This window comes from Rhinopithecus roxellana, chromosome 14 (genome assembly GCF_007565055.1).
Source record: "Rhinopithecus roxellana isolate Shanxi Qingling chromosome 14, ASM756505v1, whole genome shotgun sequence".
NCBI lineage: Eukaryota > Metazoa > Chordata > Mammalia > Primates > Cercopithecidae > Rhinopithecus > Rhinopithecus roxellana.
In genome coordinates this window covers 89,649,536-89,674,433 of record NC_044562.1, presented here as the reverse complement: position 1 = coordinate 89,674,433, position 24,898 = coordinate 89,649,536, and the positions used below count along the sequence as shown (strand labels likewise).

General features: G+C 40.0%; 1 protein-coding gene across 2 annotated transcripts in view; it reads right to left on the bottom strand.

The window, feature by feature from the left end:
- BMPR2 (bone morphogenetic protein receptor type 2) overlaps positions 1–24,898 on the bottom strand; it is a 203,329-nt gene that overhangs the window by 81,500 nt on the left and 96,931 nt on the right. For both annotated transcript variants that reach the window (XM_030916065.1, XM_030916066.1), the window contains exons 2-3: positions 12,756–12,926; positions 10,206–10,376 (exon numbers count right to left, since the gene is read on the bottom strand). In XM_030916065.1, coding sequence (XP_030771925.1) covers positions 10,206–10,376; positions 12,756–12,926 — 342 coding nt within the window. The remainder of the gene's footprint in view (positions 1–10,205; positions 10,377–12,755; positions 12,927–24,898) is intronic.

The window sequence follows — 24,898 nt, the reverse complement described above, 5'->3', positions numbered from 1 at the left end:
GTAATGTAAAATTTTAAAAACCCTAAGGTGAAAAAGGATTACTTTTTGAGAGGAGAGGAGCAAGGTAGGTAGGTAGGTAGATACGGGATAGAGGTTGGCATTCAGAAGTGCAGAGCTAGCAGAACTTCAGAATGAAAACTGATGAACAAGAAATAATGTGTAAAGAGAATCTTGTTGCTACTGCACTAAAGAATTAATATTTTCCTAAACGATGCAACCTTATATTTCTCTTGTCCTATGCCTTCTACATTAATATATTTTTTAAATTTTTTATTTTTGTGGGTACATTACTATGTATATATATTTATGTGGTACATGAGATGTTACACCAGTATTTTTGAAAAGTATAAAAATGTGGTCAGGCGTGGTGGCTCATACCTGTAATCCCAACACTTTGGGAAACCAAGGCAGGTGGATCACCTGAGGTCAGGAGTTCGAGACCAGCTTGGTCAAACTACTAAAAACACAAATACAAAAAACCTGCACTCCCACCTGGGCAACAGAACGAGACTCTGAATCAAAACACAACAACACAAAACAAAAACCGGACAACAACTATGAAATATATATAGTAACCTGGAAAATATGTTAAACAAAAAGGCAGGATCTAAAATGTATGTGTATTACAACTATACAAAAATAAAAGAGAAAAGACTGTAAAGAAACATTCAAAATATTAACAATGGTTGTATATGGGTGTAGCCACTATTGGAGATTATTTTTTCCTTTCTACTTAATGTCATTTTCCTCCTTTTCCAAATTAACAAGCAGATTATTGATTACACAAATAATACATGAATATATTCTCATTTTAAAGATTCAAACAATACAAAACTATAGGAATCGTAAGTGACCTTTTTGGCAGGCGCGGTGGCTCACGCCTGTAATCCCAGCACTTTGCGAGGCCGAGGCAGGCGGATCATGAGGTCAGGAGATTGAGACCATCCTGGCTAACACAGTGAAACCCCATCTCTACTAAAAATACAAAAAAAAAAAAAAAAAAAAAAACTAGCCGGGCGTGGTGGCAGGCGCCTGTAGTCCCGGCTACTAGGGAGGCTGAGGCAGGAGAATGGCGTGAACCCAGGAGGCAGAGCTTGCAGTAAGCCACTGCACTCCAGCCCCGGCAACAGAGCGAGACTCCATCTCAAACAAACAAAAAAGTAACCTTTCCACAGTCACCCCACACTACCCACTTTTTTTCTTCTTTTTTGAGATGGAATGTCTTTCTGTTGCCCACGTTGGAGTGCAATGGCGCGATCTCAGCTTACTGCAACATCCACTTCCCAGGTTCAAGACTACAGGCACATGCCACCACACCTGGCTAAATTTTTTGTATTTTTAGTAGAGATGGGGTTTCTTTATGTAGGCCAGGCTGGTCTCAAACTGCTGACCTCATGATCCGCCTGCCTCGGCCTTCCAAAGTGTTGGAATTACAGGCGTGAGCGACTGCGCCCAGCGATCCGCTTATTTCTTTGCTAAGTTTGCAGTTTTTAGTAATTTTATTTTATTATTTTATTATTCTTGGTGAGACAGAGTCTCGCTCTGTCGCCCAGGCTGGAGTGCAGTGGCGTGATCTTGGCTCACTGCTACCTCCGCTTCCCAGGTTCAAGAAATTCTTCTGCCTCAGCCTCCCGAATAGCTGGGACTACAGGCATGCGCCACCATGCCCAGCTAATTTTTGTCTTTTTAGTAGAGACAGGGTTTCACCATATTGGCCAAGCTGGTCTTGAACTCCTGACCTCATGATCCGCCTGCCTTGGCCTCCCCACGTGCTATTGAGAGGTGACAATGTGCTACAGCCCTCACTCTCAGGGCCTCCTCAGCCTCGGCGTCCACTCTGGCGGCACTTGAGGAGCCCTTCAGCCCTCCACGGCACCGTAGGAGGCCCCTCTGGGCTGGCTGAGGCCCGAGCTGCTTCCCTCTGCCTGCCGGGAGGTGTGGAGGGAGAGGCGCGGGCGGGAACCAGTGCTGCGCCTGGCGCTCGCAGGCCAGTGAGAGTTCCCCGGCGCGGGCGCCTGTGCGGGCTCAGCGGACCCCGCACAAAGAGTGGCCAACCTGCGCCGCCAGGCCAGGGCAGTGAGGGGCTTAGCACCCAGGCCAGCAGCTGTGGAGGTTGCACGGGGTCCCCCAGCAGTGCCGGCCTGCCAGCGCCACACTCAAATTCTCACAGGGCCTTAGCTGCTTCCCCGCAGGGCAGGGCTTGGGACCTGCAGCCTGCCATGTCTAAGCTCCCCTACTGTGGTGGGCTCCCCTTGCGGTCGCAGCCTTCCCGATGGGTGCCGCCCCCTGTTCCCTGTGATGGTGACCCATCCCATCCACAGCCCAAGGGACAGTGCAGGTACAGCTCTGGACTGGCAGGCAGCTCCGCCTGCAGCCCTGGTGCAGGACCCACTGGGTGAAGCCAGCTGGGTTCCTGAACCGGATGGGGACTTGGAGAACTTTTGTATCTAGCGGAAGGATTGTATGTGCACCAGTCAGCACTCTAACTAACCTAGTGGGGACTTGGAGAACTTTTCTGTCTAGCACTCTGTGTCTACCTCAAGGATTGTAAATACACCAATCAGCACTCTGTGTCTAGCTAAGGGTTTGTGAATATACCAATTGGTACTCTGTATCTAGCTAACCTAGTAGAGACTTGGAGGACTAGCACTCTGTGACTCTGACTAGCTCAAGGATTGTAAATGCACCAGTCAGCACTCTGTGTCTAGCTCAGGGTTTGTAAATAACACCAATCAGTACTCTGTGTCTGGCTCAAGGTTTGTAAATACACCAACTGGTACTCTGTATCTAGCTAACTCTGTATCTAGCTAACTAGCACTCTGTGACTCTGTCTAGCTCAAGGATTATAAACGGACCAATCAGCACTCTGTCAAGATGGACCAATCAGCTCTCTGTAAAATGGACTAATCGAGTCTCTGTAAAATAGACCAATCAGCAGGATGTTGGTGGAGTCAGATAAGGGAATAAAAGCAGGCTCAGGGGCAACCTCCTTGGGTCTCCTTCCACACTGTGGAAGCTTTGTTCTTTCACTCTTTGCAATAAATCTTGCTGCTGCTCACTCTTTGGGTCCATGCTGCCTTTATGAGCATGGACACTCACAGTGGAGGTCTGCAGCTTCACTCCTGAAGCCAAGGAGACCAGGAACCCACTGGGAAGAAGGAACAACTCCAGATGCGCTGCCTTTAAGAGCTTTAACACTCACCACGAAGGTCTGCAGCTTCACTCCTGACAGCGAGACCACAAACCCACCAGAAGGAAGAAGCTCCAGACACATCTGAACGTCTGAAGGAACAAACTCCGGACACACCATTTTTTAGAACTGTAACACTCACCGCAAGGGTGCGATCTCAGCTTATTGCGGCTTCATTATTGAAGTCAGTGAGACCAAGAACCCACCAATTTCAGACACACTAGGATTACAGGTGTGAGCCACTGCGCCCAGCTATTTTATTTATTTTGAGATGGTGTCTTGCTCTGTCACCCAGGCTGGAGTGCAATGGCACAATCTCTGCTCACTGCAACCTCCACCTCCTGGGTTCAAGCGATTCTTGTGCCTCAGTCTCCCAAATAGGTGGGATTACAGGCGCACACCACCACATCCAGCTAGTTTTTTCTATTTTTAGTAGAGACCGGGTTTCTCCATGTTGGCCAGGATGTCTCGAACTCCTGACCTCAAGTGATCCACCCACCTTGGCCTCTCAAACTGCTGGGATTACTGGCGGGAGCCACCGCGCCTGGTCAGTTTTTTGTAATTTTAAAACGTGTTTTTGTTAAAATTTTTATGTTTTTGTTTTGTTTTGTTTTTGTTTTTTAAGACAGGTTCTCACTCTGTAGTCTAGGCTGGAGTGCATTGGCAAAATCTTGGATTATAGCAACTTCCGCCTCCCAGACTCAAGTGATCCTCCCATCTCAGTCTCCCAAGTAGCAGGGATCACAGGTGTGCGCCACTACCCCCAGCTAGTTTTTGTATTTTTGGTACAGATCAGGTTTCTCCATGTTGCCCAGACTGGTCTCAAACTCCTGGGATCAAGCAATCCACCTGCTTTGGCCTCCCAAAGTGCTGGGACTACAGGCATGCGTCACTGTGCCCTGCCATAATGAAACATTTTAAAGGAGAAAAAACTCACCATCACCAAACTTTCTAATTATTATTATATGGCCATGAGCAAAAGTTCTGTTTTTGAATTTTATATTTTAATTTCTTTCTTCAAACTTCAACAGATAAAAGTATTTTTATTTTGGTTAAACACCTAGCATTTGCAGACTAAATGTCTGACATTTGATGTAACAGTAGTTATTTTTCTTGAGGTTCATGCAGAAGCCAAAATTGATCTTGTTTGCCAACTTTAACTTCACTCAATTTTTTTGTCTGAAGAACAAAATATATAAATTAACGCTTCCAAATTAGAGCGATTTACTTAAACACTTTTCCTTTTTATTGCAATAGCATTACTGATTCCTAGTTGGCAGTATTCCTACTTTTGGGTCAAAAGGTTATAGTAAACTAAACTAAGACCCAGGTAACAATCTGAAATGTAAGGAGCTGTAAAGATATTTGAGGATGATGTATGAACAAATTCACTTTCTCTCTTTTTCTTTTTGAGACGGAGTCTCTGTCACCCAGGCTGGAGTATAGTGGTGCAATCTCAGCTCACTGCAATCTCTGCCTCCTGGGTTCAAGTGATTCTTTTGCTTCAGCCTCCCAAGTAGCTGGGATTACAGGCACATGCCACCACACCTGGCTAATTTTTGTATTTTTAGTAGAGATGGGGTTTCACCGTGTTGGCCAGACCGGCATGGAACTCTGAACCTCAGGGGATCCACCCACCTTGGCCTCCCAAAGTGCTGGGATTACAGGCGTGAGCCACCGCACCTGGCCACTTTCCCTTGTAAAGATACAAGTGAAAATTAGAGACTTCGTTTTGTTTGTGAAAAATGAATGTATCCAATTCAATACAATCTTCTAATAGAATCTAATGGCCTTCAGTAGGCAGAAACTACAGCTATAAAGAAAATTTCCTATGGCTTTCAGTTTAGTGCTTCATCAACAAATCAAAGCAAATAACCCAAAACTGATGATCCTAGAGTACGGCCTGATAAAATTTATTGACTAAGAAAATTCTTGAGATGTGCTATATTTTAACTTTTTAAACTTTAGAAATTGTTTAATCTTTTTGTTTGGAAATAATTTAAAACTTACACAACAGTCGCAAGAATAGTACAAAGAATATACCATATACTTTCACCCAGATTTACCTATTCACCTATTGATACCACTTTACTTTTTGCTTTTATTATCTCTCTCTTTCTACACACACACACACATACACACACACACCTTTTTTTGAACCATTACACAGTAGAATCATGGTCCTTTATTCTTACACTTCTTAGATTATTTCCTAAGAATATGGTTATTCTCTTATAAAACCACAGTATTGTTATCAGTTTCAGCACATTTAACATTGAAACATTTTTCTCGAATCATCATGTCCTTTATCACATTCTTCTCATCCAGTAAAAGACAGGCATTGCCTAGTTGTCCAGTCTTTTTAGCTTCCTTTGACCTAGACCTTTCCCACAGTCTGTTTTATACGACATTCACATTTTTGAAAAATATGATCCCCCTTTTTGTAATAGAACATTCCTAATTTGGGGTTTGTGTGATGTTACCTCATGATTAAATTCAGGTTATGCATTCTTGACTGGAATATAGTACTATATTAGTTACATGTCCTCTAGGTATCATGGATTGCCATGTGTCCTTCTTTAATAATGTTAATTTTTACTATCTGGTCAAGGTGTCCATTTTCCCATTATATAATTACTAATTTTTCCCTTGAGATATGTGGGAGGCATGCAAATATCCTGGCTTCTCATTGAAACTGCCCCTAGATTTAGGATCCTTTGATGATTCTTGCCTGATCCAATCCTTAACACAATGGTTGCAGAATGATAAGCTGCCAACTCCAGCAATCCTACATTTACCAGTTGGCACTTGATATTCTACTCATGATTCATTTTCCTTCCAGTGGTTCACAATTCATTAATGTACTTAATTGTTTAGCACTCAAATTGACCCACATTTAGCTAGTGGGAGTTCCTTCCAGCTGGCTCCTGTGTCCTTATGACAAGTCTCCATGATATTTTTAGGTACTTCTTTCCTTCCTTTTTTGGCTTTGTTTTATTTTTGAGACAGGGCCTCACTCTCTTGCCCAGGCTGGAGTACAGTGGCCTGATCACAGCTCACTGCAGCCTTGACTTCCCAAGTTCAAGTGATCCTCCCACCTCAGCCTCCCAAGTAGCTGGAACTACAGGCGTATGCCACACCTGGCTACTTTTTAATTTTTTTTGAGATAAGGTCTATGTTGCCCAGGCTGGTTGTGAACTTCTGGGATCAAGCAGTCCTCTTGCCTTGGCTTCCCAAAGTGCTGGGATTACAGGCTAGGCTCTTTCCTTACTTTCTTACAAAAATTATTAAAACATTACAAGATGTCCCAGGCTTATCTTGTATCTATCCTGCTCCAGTCTTGGAATAAATCATTTTTCTAAGAAGCCTTGGTTCCTTAATTTTACTTTTTGAGACAGTGTTTCACTCTTGTTGCCCAGGCTGGAGTGCAATGGCGTGATCTCGGCTCACTGCAACCTCCGCCTCCCAGGTTCAAGCAATTCTCCTGTCTCAGCTTCCCGGGTAGCTGGGATTACAGGTGCATGCCACCACACCCAGCTAATTTTTGTATTTTTACTAGAGTCTGGGTTTTATCATATTGGTCAGGCTGGTCTTGAATACCTGACTTCGTGATTCGCCTGCCTTGGCTTCCCAAAGTGCTGGGATTACAGGCGTGAGCCACTGCGCCCAGCCACCTTAGTTCCTTTTTAGTGGGGAATGGTATTAGAGACTAAGATCTGGGCATTATGAATAGTCACTGCTATTGGGGTACTGTTGCTTGTTATCCTTTTCAATGAATAGAGATTCAATAAATACATGCATTTGCATGTGTATATAAATACATTTATACATATATCTATATTTACACATGTACACAGCCACATATACATTCATGTAACACACACACACGCATATTTTTAAAATTATAAGTCATACTGATACTTTGAATTGCAATCTATTTGCATGGGTTTCTCTTCTGTCTTCCCCATTTGATAATTGTGTGTCCCTCTTTCTTCAGTAAGAACCCTGACTCCCAAGTACATCAACTCATTTTCTTTTTTTTGAGACGGAGTCTCACTCCGCTGCCAGACTGGAGTGCAATGGTGCAATCTCAGCTCACTGCAACCTCCACCTCCTGGGTTCAAGCTGAGGTCTCCTGCCTCAGCCTCCCGAGTAGCTGGGACTACCGGTGCGCACCAACACGCCCAGCTAATTTTTGTATTTTTAGTAGAGATGGGGTTTCACCATGTTGGCCAGGATGGTCTTGAACTCTTTACCTCATGATCTGCCCATCTTGGTCTCCCAAAGTGCTGGGATTACAGGTATGAGCCACCACGCCCAGCCTCAACTCATTTTTTTTTTTTTTTTTTTTTTTTGAGACGGAGTCTTGCTCTGTCGGCCCAGGCTGGGGTGCAGTGGCGCGATCTCGGCTCACTGCAAGTTCCGCCTCCCGGGTTCACACCATTCTCCTGCCTCAGCCTCCCGAGTAGCTGGGACAACAGGTACCCACCATCACGCCCGGCTAATTTTTTTGTATTTGTAGTAGAGACGGGGTTTCACTGTGTTAGCCAGGATGGTCTCGATCTCCTGACCTCGTGATCCACCTGCCTTGGCCTCCCAAAGTGCTGGGATTACAGGCGTGACCCACCGTGCCCGGCCAACTCATTTTCTTAATCCTATAGTACATCTACAATGGTTTCAGAATTGGTTTGCCCATACTACTAAAAGACAAATCTTCTCAAAAGAGTTCAGTATTTGCAGTTCTCCCCATCCTTTATATCACATCTTGCACAAGAGTGCATATAGTTAAATACTGTGCTTAAAAATCACTTGGATGAGTTCTTTTTCTCTTAAGCATTTTTCTTTTCTTTTTTTCTTATCTTTCAATAACTTTGGTATCAGGGTAGTTATTGTAGTAATATGAAATACAATTGGGGCCGGGCGTGATGGCTCACACCTGTAATCCCAGCACTTTGGGAGGCTGAGGTGGGCGGATCATCTGAGGTCGGGAATTCAAGACCAGCCTGGCCAACATGGAGAAACCCTATCTCTACTAAAAATACAACAATTAGCCAGGCATGGTGGCGGGCACCTGTAATCCTGGCTACTTGGGAGGCTGAGACAGGAGAATCACTTGAATCCGGGAGGCGGACGTTACAGTGAGCCGAGATCGTGCCACTGCACTCTAGCCTGGGTGGTAAGAGCAAGACTCTGTCTCAAAAAAATAAATAAATAAAATTAAAATAATATTGGGTTCATTTATTTCAGTTTGCTTATACTGTCAGGAATTTTTATCCTTTCCGTTTGTAGGTACTTAATTTTTTTTGCTTATGTAGAATAGTGACACGATACCAATAGTAAAAACTATATACAAAAAGCTACACTCAGGCCGGGCGTGGTGGCTCACATCTGTTATCCCAGCACTTTGGGAGGCCAAGGCAGGCGGATCACCTGAGCTCGGGAGTTCGAGACCAGCCTTACCAACATGGAGAAACCCCGTCTCTACTAAAAATACAAAATTAGCCAGGCGTGGTGGCACATGCCTGATCCCAGCTACTAGGGAGGCTGAGGCAGGAGAATCGCTTGAACCTGGGAGGCGGAGGTTGTGGTGAGCTGAGATTGCACCATTGCACTCCAGCCTGGGCAACAAGAGCAAAACTCCGTCTCTAAAAAACAAAACAAAACAAAAACAAAAAAAGCTACACTCAGAGAACAGTCACTCTTTTCCATATTCTTTCTGTCTCATTCCTTGGATCCCTTATAAATAACCAAGTTCATTATTTTCTAATTTATTCTTTGTTTCTTTTTGTAAAGATAAGTCAATAATAGATATGCTTTTTTATTTTCCTTCCAGTCCTATACAACAGAGCCTACTATATATACTTTTTTGCATCTAATATTACTGGTGAAAATCACTCTGTGTTAGTTCATAGAGATCTTATTTTTTTCTTATAGCTGTATAGTTGATACTCCATTACATGTATGTACCATAGTATATTTCAACTAATCTCCTATTCTTGGACATTTACTTCCTAATATTGTGCAGTTACAAATAACACTGCAATAAATAACTCAATGTCTATGTATATTCATACTATTGAAGATGCATCTTCCAGATAAATTCCAAGAAACGTGAAAACAAGGTGAAAGAGTAAGCACACATGTAGTTGTCTTAACCAAATTTCCCTCCATACAGGTTGGAAAGTACTGTATCTTATTTTATTTTGAGACAGAGTCTCGCTGTGTCACCTAGGTTAGAGGGTAGTGGCACAGTCGCTACAGCCTCAACTTCGCAGGCTCAAGCAATTCTCCAACCGCAGCCTCCCAAACAGCTGAACTACACATGTGCACCACCACATCTGGCTAATTTATTTATTGTTTTGGTAGAGATGGGATCTCACTATGTTGCCCAGGCCGGTCTTCAATTCCTGGGCTCAAGTGATCCTCCTCCTCTGGCCTCCTAAAGTGATGAATTACAGGTATGAACCACCGTGCCTGGCCAGTACTATATTTTACCAAAGTTATTTAGTAATATATTGGTGCCTTGGAAGTCCTAGTGAATCTCTTTCGGATTTCAGGTGTTTGCCAGATGTAATCTTACGATGCTGGAACTCTACCTCTTACTCCTACCAACCTTGAACTTTTTTTTTTTTTTTTTTTAGATTCATTCTTGTTGCCCAGGCTGGAGTGCAATGGCTCAATCTTGGCTCACTGCAACCTCCACCTCCCAGGTTGAAGCAATTCTCCTGTCTTAGCCTCCTGAGTAGCAAGGATTACACGCATGTGCCACCACGCCTGGCTAATTTTTTGTATTTTTAGTAGAGATGGGATTTCACCACACTGGCTAGGCTGGTCTCAAACTTCCGACCTCAGGTGATCTGCCCACCTCGGCCTCCCAAAGTGCTGGGATTACAGGCATGAGCCATCACGCCCGGCCTCAACCTTGAATGCTTTTTATGTTTGTTTTTTTTTTTTTTTCTATTTTGCAAATCTTTGGAGAAAGGAAATACAAAGAAAAGTTAGTTACTTTACTTACTGAGTGGTGTTGTGTCAGGAGGTGGAAAATTCTCGGTAAAGTTGACATTACATAAATCTGTGCTACAACAGCAGAAACGGTATGTTCCATTCTGAATTGAGGGAGGAGTGGTAGTTACTACACATTCTTCATAGTGACACTCTTGGGGATCTCCAATGTGAGACCAACATCCTATAAATCAATATGAATACAAAAAAGTTAGGAGACAATATGATAAAGAAAACTAAAAGAAAAACAACAAACTAAGCAGTAATTTCAATAAATGTGAGAGTACGTGTAAACTATGAAGCAGTTTTGCAAATCAACGGGAAACACATTTTTAAGAAACAGAAAAATGGTGAAGGATACAAAAGACATTTCATGGGGGGAAAAAGGAAAATGTTTAACTGTATGATTAATCTAAGATAGATTTATTTATTTATTTATTTATTTACTTATTTATTTATTTATTTATTGAGACAGAGTTTCGCTCTTGTTGCCCAGGCTAGAGTGTAATATCGCGATCTCAGCTCACTGCAATCTCCACCTCCTGGGTTCAAGCGATTCTCCTACCTTGGCCTCCCAAGTAGCTGGGATTACAGGCATGCACCACCGCCACATCTGGCTAATTTTGTATTTTTAGTAGAGATGGGGTTTCTCCACGTTGGTCAGGCCGGTCTCAAACTCCTGACCTCAGGTGATCTGCCCACCTCGGCCTCCCAAAGTGCTGGGATTACAGGAGTAAGCCACCATGCCCAGCTAATCGAAGAATTATTAAAGCAAGAGTAAGGTTTCATTTTTGTCTATACAAAGTATATTGTTCTAGGTTTAAAAAATAATATGGCTGGGCACCGTGGCTCACGCCTAGAATCCCAGCACTTTGGGAAGCCAAAGCAGGAGGATCACTTGAGCCCAGGAATTTGAGACCAGCCTGGGCAACACAGCCATACCACATCTCTACAAACAAAAATTAGCTGGGCATGGCGGTGCCTGCCTGTGGTCCTACTGACTTGGGAGGATTGCTTGAGCCTAGGAGGTCGAGCCATGAATGTGCCACTGCACTCTATCCTGAGCGACAGAGTGACATTCTGTCTCAAAAATAAATAAATAAATAGATAGATAAATAAATAAATAATATATATCAGAAAAATGATTCAGTAACACAGACACCTTCATACAGTGTTGGAGGAAATATAAATGAACAGTACAGTACTTTTAGAAAGCCACATGGGGCCGGGTGCGGTGGCTCAAACCTGTAATCCCAGCACTTTGGGAGGCCGAGACGGGCGGATCACGAGGTCAGGAGATCGAGACCATCCTGGCTAACACGGTGAAACCCCGTCTCTACTAAAAAAAAAAAAAATACAAAAAACTAGCCGGGCGTGGTGGCGGGTACCTGTAGTCCCAGCTACTTGGAAGGCTGAGGCAGGAGAATGGCGTGAACCCGGGAGGCGGAGCTTGGAGTGAGCCAAGATCCTGCCACTACACTCCAGCCTGGGCCAAAAAGCGAGACTCCGCCTCAAAAAAAAAAAGAAAGCCACATGGAAATTTTTATACAGAATCTTTAAAATATTGCTATATCTTATAACCTAATAATTCTACATCAAGGGATCTATTTCAAGGAAAAAATCACATACAATCAATTATGTTCAAAGTTGTTCACTGAACAACCGTGTTTCACTCTGCATTACAGTGAAAACATGAAAATAACATAATGTTTACCAATAGAATAATCTGTAAGTAAACTATGATACATGTATACAATGATATGTTGTGCAAAAGTTAAAAAGGTTTTCAGAGATTCTTTAAAGACATGGAAAAAATGCTTATAATTAGGGTGGAGAAAACTGGATATGAAATTATTTATACAGTATGTTCCCAATTTTTTAAAAAGTACACGCATATAAAAACATAAAGGCATGTGGAAAATGCACCTGAAGAAGATAAACTAATACAGTAAAAGTATTTTTAAAGAGTATATTACTGTAGACTTTTGTTTTCTTTATAGTTCTCTATATATTCCAAAATTCATAGAATGGGCATGTATAACATTATAAGAAAGATGTTTTTAAAATAATCTAAAAATAAACAGCGTTTTATAAATTTGGGGCTTGGAGAGAGAGAGAGAGAGAGACACACACACACACACACTTTTTTTTCTTTAAGATGGAGTCTCACTGTGTTGCCCAGGCTAGAGTGCACTGGTGCCATCTCAGCTCACTACAGCCTCCGCCTTCCAGGTTCAGTGATTCTCCTGCCTCAGCCTACTGAATAGCTGGGACCACAGGCACACACCACCATACCCAATTAAGTTTTGTATTTTTAGTAGAGACGGGGTTTCACCATGTTATTAACCAGGTTGGTCTCGAACTCCTGGCCTCAAGGGATCCGCCCACCTTGGCCCCCCAAAGTGCTGGAATTACAGGCATGAGCCACCACACCCGGCTTTATATATACACTTTTAAATTCACTGTTTTTCTGAACAGGATTTTAATGTACTCCCATGTCCTTTTTAGATAAATATCAATTGTATAAAACACAGTCATTTCAGGTAAGGAAAGTATCACTTGCCTTGTTTTACAAGATTTATGTCCCCTTTTGATTTCTCCCAAAGGCCATAGCAGGTGCTACCTTTTGAGCATAATATTGTCCCATTTTCATGAGAGATTCTACTCTCACCTATCCCAAGGTCTTGCTGATATGGATCTTTAAATGCACATAGCCGTTCTTGATTCTGCGAAGCTAAAATAAAGGAAATAAAGGAATGACAAATTATTTAATGTTTTCAAAATATTATTATATAAAATCGTTGTCTTATCTAAATGACTTTATAAATTGGCCTACTAAATTATTTGAATTGAAATATTTAAATAAATTTGTAATTTTACATTCAATGATGTTCTTCTGTTCATGAATTCATCTGTAAACTCCAAACAAGAAGGAAATTGTAAAACTCATTTCCCAAAAGCAATCCCCTCATACTCAAATTATTCTCACCACTCTTCTATTAAATAATTTTGGTGTCCAAATAAAGAAATATCATCAAAGAAAATGTCCATGTTCAAAATTATCAAGTCTTCAAAACAAACAAACCTAGAAGGCTGAATAATTTTGGAAATTGCATAGTACTTACTTTTATCATATTTTATAGTAGTTATACAAAGTTATATACATCATTAGGTATGGTAAACTAATGATACAAAGAGTAACTATGAATGGGTACATGGTTTCTTTTTAGGGTATATATATGTTCTAAAATTAGACTGTGGTAATCGTTGCACAAGTCTGTACATTTGCAAAAAAACTGAATTGTTCACTTAAATTGAGTGAACTTCAGGTATAAATTATACTTAAATAAAGCTGTTCTTAAAAACTAGAGTTTCACTCTTATTGCCCAGGCTGGAGTGCAATGGCACAATCTTGCCTCACCACAACCTCCGCCTCCTTGTTCAAGTGATTCTCCTGCCTCAGCCTCCTGAGTAGCTGGCATTACGGGCATGTGCCACCATGGCTGGCTAATTTTGTATTTTTAGTAGAGATGGGATTTCTCCATGTTGGTCAGGCTGGTCCTGAACTCTCAGCCTCTCAGATGATTAACCCAACTAGGACTCTAAAAGTGCTGGGATTACAGGCGTGAGCCACCGCACATGACCAAAAAAATTACTTTCCATTACTCAAATTATCAATATAATAACCAGAAGACGAAATGCTCAATAGACTTATCCTAAAATGACAACCTAATGTACTTTTAATGCCAGTGTTTCTCTATGCATGTAATCCAATTTAACTAATTTTTGTAGAACATTTGCCACATAATTTATCAGCTAATAAATATTTACCAACATTGCTGAGAATACTAAAGTAAAAGGTTATCGAAAGCAACATCTGATCTTTATTTCATTTCTTACAGTAGGCTTTTATAATGTGTTTGACTAGCCAAAATAATAGTCTAATACACTTGGCCAATATATTCCTTGGGGGCTTCTGACTTGTTTCTTTATTTTCAATGTGTACCTACTTAGTATGGCTTAATTCATATGCACCTTAGCACTGAGGCAAATTTATTTAAATAATGTGTCTGAACAAAACTAAGAACTAAATTCTGGAGATGAAATTAACTAACAGTAATAAGAAAACTTAAAGTATTTGTAGATGCTGGTCTTCTATCAATAGCTTAAATATTCTAGACATGATTCACAGGATTACAACACTGAAAAGAACTTTAGTGTCAGCCGATCAATCTGTCCATTTTATAAATGATTACATAGTGAAAAGCTTCACTCACACCCTTGTTCCCATTTGTCTATTCCAATGTTCCTTCCTTCCACCCCAGGAAACCACTGTTCTTGGTTACTCGGGCATCCTTTCAAACTTTACCATTATATATTTTCTAAATACATAATATTTACATATTTATAAATGAAGAGATTGGGTTAAGTAAAGACAATGCATAAAAATAGAACCTCTTAAAGGAGTTTTGAACATAAAACTGGTAATACAACTGAAAAATCCAATGTTGGTCAGGTGCAGTGGCTCACACCTGTAATCCCAGGCACTTTGTGAGGCCAATGCAGGCAGATCACCTGAGGTCAGGATTCGAGACCAGCCTGGTTAACATGGTGAAACCCTGTTTCTACTAAAAATACAAAAAATTAGCCGAGCTTGGTGGCGTATGCCTGTAATCCCAGCTATTCAGGAGGCTGAGGCAAGAAAATCACATTAGCCCGGGAGGTGGAGGTTGCAGTGAGCTGAGATTACACCATTGCATTCCAGATTGGGAAATAAGAGCAAACCTCCGTCTCAAAAAAATATATATATGGTTAAAAAAAAAAAAAAAAGAAGAAGAAGAAGTATGGGGTGGTTTATCCCGGATATGCAAGCCTGGTTCAATACTCAAAAAATCAATTAACATGCTCTATTAACACCCTGAGTACAAATTAATAGATCAATAGTGGTTACTAGGCTGGGCACGGTGGTTCACGCCTGTAATCCCAGCACTTTGGGAGGCTGAGGCAGACAGATCACGAGGTCAAGAGTTTGAGACCAGCCTGGCCAACATGGTAAAACTCCGTCTCCACTAAAAATACAAAAATTAGCCGGGCGTGGTGGCGCATGCCTGTAATCCCAGCTACTCAGGAGGCTAAGGCAGGAGAAGTGCTTGAATTCAGGAGGCAGAGGTTGCTGTGAGCCAGGACCACGCCATTGCACTCCAGCCTGGGCGACAGAGCGAAACTCCATCTCGAAAAAAAAAATAGTGGTTCCTAATTTTGGCAGGACTGCATGCAAGGGAGTAGAAGAATTTGGAAATGTGTGGAAGTGGTATTTTACTTTGTTTTGGTTTACTTGTCAAAATGCCTGAAGCATTTTCGCTGGCTTTTAGTTCAGTCCCCAGGAGAATTAAATATTCTAATATAAAAATAACTTTGCAGGTGGAAGGACCATCCTCTTCAAAATGTTACCCCAATCACATATGGGAAACAACAAAGAAAATGTATACTATGTACATATGTAGCAAACCTGCACGTTGTACATATGTACCCTAGAACTTAAAGAATAATAATTTAAAAAAAGAAATTGAATGATAAAAAAAGAAAAAGAAAATGTATACTATGATTTCTTGCCTTTAAAAAGATAAGAAAAATACAAAAAAATATAAATTATGCAGATATGTTTCTGGAATAACTAAGAAAATGTAAAAGGGATGTCATTTTTTCTTTTTCTTATCATTAGCTAGACAATTGAATCCAGTCAATTCTTAATTGCACTGCTGCTTCTAATTTAAAACTCTCAATTTTCTAGCTTCTCCTTCTTCCTGGAATTATCATTTTTGTTCAAAACTGTGTGCACAGGTCATTATGAGCATTACATTTTCAGAGGTGAAGCTTGATTTTAGTTCCTTTTCAACAACCTAGGAAGGTCAGACTAATTATACATGCTTATTGCTTTTCTTTTATTCAACAAACATATTAGCATGTTTCTAAGTATTGTTCTTTTTTTTTTTTTGAGATGGAGTCTTGCTCTGCTGCCCAGGCTGGAGTGCAGTGGTGCCATCCTGGCTCACTGCAACCTCCGTCTCCCAGGTTCAAGCAATTCTCCTGCCTTAGCCTTCCAAGTACCTGGTATTACAGGTATGCACCACCACACCCGGCTAATTTTTTTGTACTTTTAGTAGAGACGAGGTTTCACCATGTTGGCCAAGTTGGTCTCGAACTCCTAACTTCGGTTGATCCACCCACCTCGGCCTCCCAAAGTGCTGGGATTACAGGCATGAGCCACCGCACTTGGCCTGTTCTCTTTTTATTGAATATGTTTTTGATAATCCTTTCAATACAAAAGTTTGGTCTGGCCAAGTGTGGCGTCTCATGCCTGTAATCCCAATACTTTGGGAAGCTGTGGCACAAGGATTGCTTGAGGCCAGGAGTTTGCACCAGTTGGGGCAACACAGTAAGGCCCCTACAAGTAATTTTTAAAATTTAATATGGTATTGCATGCCTGCAGTCCCAGCTACTTGGGAGGCCGAGGCAGAAGGATAGCAGGAGCCCAGGAGTTCAGGGCTGTGGTGAACTATGGCACCACTGCACCCTAGAGTCTGGGTTACTAGGGCAATACTGCACCCTATCCTGAGTGACAGAGTGAGACCCTATCTCTTAAAAAAAAAAAAAAAAAAAAGTTTGGTCTTTTCCCAGGTCAGGAAAATAATATTAATTTATGCTTTGACAACTGTTTTCATTCATTTTTCTTACATCTTTTCTTGGAAGTAACAACATAGATCCATATTATATTACGGATCCATGGTCTCCAAAATCAGTACATTCTCTTTTATCGTTCTCATTGTTTCCTCTGCTTCTGTGAGGGTTTCTCAAGGTGTTCTTTCAATCCTCTTATTCAATTTTGTGCTACCATGTCTGTTCTTTACTTCCTTTAGCGCTAAATTTTATTTTTTCTATTGAATTTTTAGTTTAGCTTGAAATCCTTCAAGGTATCAGTACAGTATGTTATTCCTCTCTGTTTAAAAAATATTCTTAAGGTTTTCTTTTTCTCCATAGCATAATGAGAAATGACAAAAAATTTAAACACTGGGCTTTTTTAGTTTAATTTCAAATAATTTTCAGATGTAGAATCAACCTTTAAGAATCTTTGTTATTGCTGCATAGTATTCCACGGTGTATATGTACCACATTTTCTTTATCCAGACTACCATTGATAGGAATTTAGATTCTATGTCTTTGTTATTGTGAACAGTGCTGCAAAAACATACATGTGCATGTGTCCAAAATGGTTGAATTAATTTACACTCCCACCAACATTGTGTATAAGTGTTCCTTTTTCTCCGCAACCTTCCTGGCATATGTTATTTTTTGACTTTTTGATAATAGCCATTTTGACCAGTATGAGATGATATCTCATTGTGGCTTTGATTTGCATTTCTCTAATACTGAGCTGTTTTTTCATATAATTGTTGGCCACATGTATGTCTTCTTTTGAAAACTATTTATTTCCTTTGCCCACTTTTTAATGGGGTTGTTTTCTTCTTGTAAATTTGCTTAAGCTCCTTATGATGCTGGATATTACACCTTTGTCAGATGCATAGTTTGCAAAAATTTACTCCCATTCTGTAGTTTGTTTACCCTGTAGATAGTTTCTTTTGCCGTGCAGAAGCTCTTATGCTTAATTAAATCCCGTTTGTCAATTTTTGCTTTTGTTGCAATTGCTTTTGGTGTCGTCATGAAACCTTTGCCTGTTCTTATGTCCAGAATGGTATTGCCAGGGTTGTCTTCCAGAGTTTGTGTAGTTTTGGGGCCATTATCCTTAGCAAACTAATACAGGAACAGAAAACCAAGTACCGCTTGTTCTCACTTATAAGTGGGAGCTAAATGATGAGAACACATGGACACATAGAGGGGAACCCCACACACTGGGGCCAGCAAAGTGTGGAGGGTGGGAGGAGGGAGAGGATCAGGAAAAATAACATTATAATGAGATACTAAGCTTAATACCTGGGTGATGAAACAATCTGTACAACAAACCCCCATGACACAAGTTTACCTAAATAACAAACCTGCACATGTACCCCTGAACTTAAAAGTTAAATTTAAATAAAATTCTTAATAAGGTTCCATTTCTTGTGATGTATAATTTCTACTATTTTTATTCAACAGGTATAGAGCTACATTGATAAATCATTTTTGCCAAAGTTGTACAAAAATATAGATGTTTGCCAAACAACTAAAAGTAGGTAAAAAGAGGAGTGTGAGGGTTGTGAAAGTGAGCTGCCAAGGGGTAGCTGACAAAACGTTTGTTAAACAAGTATCCAAAAAACTATAACCTTAGAAAAGAAGAGAGTGCACTCAATCAAAGAGGAAGGCTTAAAGGAGAAAAAGGATTTTTAGCAGAGAGACAGTATAAAAACAACTTTGTATTTGGCAGCAGGACATCTTACTTTCTCACTCAAACATTTTGAGAACAGCCTACACTTTTTCTATCTTCAAGATATTACATGCAAGGTAGGTCCATAAATGTAAAACTCTAGAAACTGTACATAATTATGAAGAACAGCTTTTCAAATTAACTCTATAAAAACTTTTTAGAATCTAGTGATAACCAATTTATACACAGGGAAGATTTGGCAGGGATAAAAATTGTAATTATAACTAAGTTTGCTTATAGGCAGATACAAATTGAAGTCCCAAATGTATAAGAAAATTGGTTTAGAGAATGCAAAAAATACATGTCAAATAAAAAGAAAGCCATCTTTTTGAATAAAGAAAATGTGCACATGAAAGAATTAATCACCAGTGGTTATCATGTACTCTAAAGATCTGTTAAACTCAGAGCTATAGAAAGGATAAAGAGGAAAATTTGACAGAATACAGCAGAGGCCAAATACTAACTGAGTACACTAACAAAGATAGACTATAAGACCATTAAGCGCCGGGCGCGGTGGCTCAAGCCTGTAATCCCAGCACTTTGGGAGGCCGAGATGGGCGGATCACGACGTCAGGAGATCGAGACCATCCTGGCTAACACGGTGAAACCCTGTCTCTACTAAAAAATACAAAAAACTAGCCGGGTGAGGTGGCGGGCACCTGTAGTCCCAGCTACTCGGGAGGCTGAGGCAGGAGAATGGCGTAAACCCGGGAGGCAGAGCTTGCAGTGAGCTGAGATCCGGTCACTGCACTCCAGCCTGGGCGACAGAGCGAGACTCCGTCTCAAAAAAAAAAAAAGAACATTAAGCATTTAATTAAAAAAAAAATTTTTTTTTTTGAGACAGGGTCTTAATAATCATGCCCAGCTTGAGTGCACTGGCACAAACCTTGGCTCACTGCAACCTCTGGCTTTCATGCTCAAGGGATCCTTCCACATAAGTCTCCTGAGTAGCTGGGACCACAGGCACATGCCACCAAGCCTGGCTAATTTTGTGTTTTTTTGTTTGTTTTTTTGTTTTTTTGTTTTTGTTTTTTTTTTTTTAGAGACAGGGTCTTGCTATGTTGCCCAGGCTGGTCACAAACTCCTGGACTCAAGTGATCCTCTTGCCTTGGTCTCCCGAAGTGCTGGGATTACAGGAGTGAGTCACAGTACCTGGCTCAAAAAATTTTTAAATATTATATATATGGCAAATAAATGCTTTAAACAAAAAGTATCACTATACAGAAATGTCCATGTGTTACCATATCATTTAAATTGAAGGTATCCAATCATTTACTTCAAAAACAAGTAAAGTCTGGGCATGGTGGCTCACACCTGTAATCCCAGCACTTTGGGAGGCCAAGGCGGGCAGATCACCTGAGGTCAGGAGTTCAAGACCAGCTTAGCCAACATGGAGAAATCCCGTCTCTACTAAAAACTACAAAAATTACCCGGGCATGGTGGCAGGTGCCTGTAATCTCAGCTACTTGGGAGACTGAGGTAGGAGAACTGCTTGAACCCCAGAGGTGGAGGACGCAGTGAGCCAAGACTGCGCCATTGCACTCCAGCCTGGGTGACAGAGCGAAACTCCACTTCAAAAAATAAAAATAAAAAACAATCTATGTCTTGTCTTTTAAGTAGAAGTGTCTCAATCTATTACATGATGTTGGGGGAAAAAAATGAAAGTATGACACAGAAAAATTAGCATAGATTTCCAAAGATTTTAATGACTTATCTATAATTCTCTCTATATATATACATAACATATATATATAAAACATATATAAACCTTGTTAAAAATAATATAGAATATCTTTATATTATTGCTTACTAAAAGTAATATATCTTTGTCATTTTTCTGTTCTTTTATTCTAAAAAGGTCATTATAAATATACATTGATGAAATCACTAGAAACAGATAATAGTCATGAAAAACTATTATATCATGTTCATGATAAATGAGCTGTATTAAGGCCGGGTGCAAAAAAAAAAAAAAAAAAAACCCTTTAATCATCTGAAGCAATAAATAACTGAAACATGGTATGACAGCTATAGTATGCAAAACCTAAACATATATAAGGCTATTTATTGTTCTAACTCAAAATCTTACTACATGCGGTTTAATCTCATTCATTGTTTTGGATCAGATGCTAATACTAGTGTCTCTCAATAGATAGACGATTGATAGGTAGGTAGGTAGACAGATAGATAATAAATCTGTTTTGAAAATATGCTCAATTTGGCAGACAACCGTATATGTATGGGTTATTGGAAAGGTATATCCCCCTCTAAAAATCCCAAGGTACTTTTAAAAAAAAGAAAGGAAGGAGTGAATGAAGGAAATAATACAGGTTCGATTTACACATTTATATACAGTTATTAGGAGAGTTCACACTACTGTGTGTCTTCTAAGAGACACCCACATATGAAGCTATGTATACTGTATAGTTTACATGCAATCTCCACACTTGGGTTCACTGTTGAGTAGCGGAGATATATGAAAGGGCTTTGAAAAGTGCTATACAGGCTGGGCACGGTGGCTCATGCCTGCAATCCCAGCACTTTGGGAGACTGAGGCAGGTGAATCACCTGAGGTCAGGAGTTTGAGGCTGAGGCTGGTGAAACACCTGGTGAAACACATAGTGTCCTTCGTGATAAGATCTGAAACAGGTAATTAGCAATACTACTTTATTTCATTTATCTCTTTTTTTGTTTGTTTTTTGAGACAGAGTCTCGCTCTGTCGCCCAGGCTGGAGTGCAGTAGCACAATCTCGACTCACTGCAAGCTCCACCTCCTGGATTCACACCATTCTCCTGCCTCAGCCTCCCGAGTGGCTGGGACTACAGGCGCCCGCCACCACGCCCAGTTAATTTTTTGTATTTTTAGTAGAGACAGGTTTTCACCGTGTTATCCAAGATGGTCTTGATCTCCTGACCTCGTGATCCGCCCACCTCAGCCTCCCAAAGTGCTGGGATTATAGGCGTGAGCCACCGCGCCTGGATATACTACTTTAATTTTAAAATAAAAAGTACACAAAAGAACATACTATGAAAATAATCCAAAAACACTTTAAAATAAAACTAATCGTTTTGGGCCAAAAAACACTTTAAAATAAAACTAATCATTCCCCACAAACAAAAAACTCTCCACTTCTTAATGGAGTTCATTATAATGGATTTTTACTGATGAAAGCAGACTTCAAGTAGGACACAATCACAGCATTGTTTCTCACTCAAAATAAGACTAACCTCTTTCATGTGTTCAATAACTATCATGACAGACTTCCATATACTATATCAGCACCATCCAATATAATTGTCTGTGAAAATGGAAATATTCTATAATCTACATTGTCTAATACAGTAACCAGTAGTCTTTTTTTTATTTTTATTTTTTTAGATAGAAATGGGGTCTGGCTATGTTGCCCACGCTGGTCTCAATCTCCTGGGCTCAATCAATCCTCCTACCTTGGCTTCCCAAAGTGCTGGGATTACAGGTGTGAACCATCACTCTCAGACACCTTATTTGATAACGACTACTGTGACTGAGGAACTGAATTTTTAGTAATGTTTTAATTTTAATTAATTGAATTGTAAATTTAAATAGCCGCTGCTATAAGACTGAAAATTGTGTCCCCCTCAAATTCACATTATTGAAACCCTAACCCACAATGTGATGTTATTTGGACATGGAGCCTCTGGAGGTAATTAGGTTTCAAGGACGTCATGAGATAGGATTAGTACCCTATAAGAATAGACACCGAAGAGCTTGCTTCCTCTCTCTGTGCTATGTGAGGACACAGAAGGTGGCCATCTGCAAGCCAGGAATAGAGCCCTTACTAGGGATCCAAATCATCTAGCACCTTGATCTTGGACTTCCCAGCTTCCAGAGCTGTGAAAAAATAAATTGCTGTTGTTTCAAGACATTGAGTCTATTGTATTTTGTTGTGGTAGTCCAAGCCAACCAATATAACCACATGTCTCTAGTGCTATTTTAGATAGCGCAGCTCTATATAGTATATATAAATAGACTAGGCACTATATATAAACAAAATTGTCAAATTGTAATCACATTTTGATTTTGTCCATTAAAGCACAACTGTAAATTGTTCTGAAAATCCCTGCTTCTCCAAAAAGACTTCCTCCTCATAGGCTCAGAGTAAGAACAATAAATGAGTGCTCAATAATGTAACAAGTTACTAGATAACAAGTAACAACTAGATAAAAAGTTACTAGGTAAGTTACTTGGTTATAGACTATAACCGAAAATCAAATACCAGGTCTCTTGGCTTTATACCCATTTACTTCCAGCAAGTAGCCTTCTCTTACATAAATGGGAATTTAAAACTTGAGTAATCCCAGCACTTTGGGGGACCAAGGTGGGTGGAACGCTTGAGCTCAAGAGTTCGAGACCAACCTGGGCAACATGGCAAAACCCTATCTCTACCAAAAATACAAAAAGTGAGCCAGGTGTGGTGGTGTGTGCCTGTAGTCCCAGTTACTTGGGAGGCTGGGGTGGGAGGATCGCTTGAGCCGGGGAGGTGGTGACTGCAGTAAGCCGAGTTCACTCCAGTTTGGGTGAGAGTGAGACCCTGTCTCAAAAACAAAAATTAAAAAAAATTTTTTTACTTAGTCAGAAATAAGAAAATAATAAAATGAGGAGTGGTCCCAGTCTTAGTGCAATATTTTACTCATCTTCTTGATAGCATCTCTTACTAAAATTTTTTTTTTTAATTTTTGTGGGTACATAGTAGGTATATATGAGGTACATGAAATATTCGGATACAGACTTGCAATGTGTTAACAATCACATCAGGGCAAATGGCATATGCATCCCCTAAATCATTTATCCTTTGTGTTACAAACAATCCAATTCTACTCTCTTAGCTATTTTTAATGGACAATAAATCATTGTTGACTGTAGTCACCTTGTTGTGCTATCAAATATTAGATACTATTAATTCCATCTAATTATACTTTTGTACCCATTAACCATCCCCACTTCTGCCCCGTCCTCGCCCTCTCTGCCACTACTCTTCTCAGTCTCTGGTAACCATCTTTCTACTCTGTATCTCCATGAGTTCAATTATTTTAATTTTGAGCTCCTACAAACAAGAAAGAAAATGCAAAATTTGTCTTTCTGTGCCTAGCTTATTTCACTTAACATAATGTCCTCCAATTCATGTTGTTGCAAATGACAGAATCTCGTTCTTTTTTATGGTTGAATAGTACTCCATTGTGTATATGTACCACATTTTCTTTATTCATTCATCTGTTGATGGACACTTAGGTTGCTTTCAAATCTTGGCTATTGTGAACAATGGTGAAGTAAATAGGAGAGTGCAAACATCTCTTTGATATACTGATTTCCTTCCTTTTGGGTATATACTTACCATTACTAAAAATTATTATTAGAAGTAATAGACAGAATTTTAAATAATGGGCAGAATTTCTGGTAATGAAGGGACTACAAAGAATTTACTCAAAAAAAAAAAAAAATGACAGTATATATTAAGCTGCAATGATAAGATCCACAATTTGACCATGTCACGTCCTTGCTTAAAACATTTTAGTGATTTCCTACCATCTTCAGGAAAATTTCCAAAATTCTTAAGATGTTGAACAAAGACCTACATAATCTAAAAACTCCAAATCCCTCCAGCTTCATCCAGATAGCACACATAAAGTACCATTCTCTTTTTCACATTAAGGCCTTCATGCATTCTGTTCTCTTTATCTGGAATGCCTCATTTATTTACTTTGTTCCTCTTAAACATTTCTCTGAAGACTCCTACTCTAATCACCCCAGACCACTGAGGCAGGATATCCTATCATATACTTCCATAACATTCTATACTTATTCACACAATCCCCATACTTCTTACTACTTGTAAATGTGCTTAGCTTATTCATCAAAGTATAAGCTAAAATAAGAGCAGGGGCTGAATCCTTGTTCACCATTGTATCTTCAGCACATGGCATTATACTTGGCATTCAACAAGTATTTACTGAATAAGTAAATGATTGATGTGCTTCTTTCCCCTAATTTTTGCCATTAACAAGAAGAACTATTAGAACCAATTATTTTAAGATACAGGGTCTAGCTACATTGCCCAGGCTAGACTTGAACTCCTGGGCTCAAGTGATCCTCCTGCCTTGGTCTCTGGAATAGTTGGGACTATAGATACAAGCCACAATACCTGACTACTAGAACCAATCTTTTTTAAAAATGAAAAACAAAAACAAAAACAAAACAGGAAAATGAAATCATATATCACACAAAAACTCATACAATAACAGTTTATATA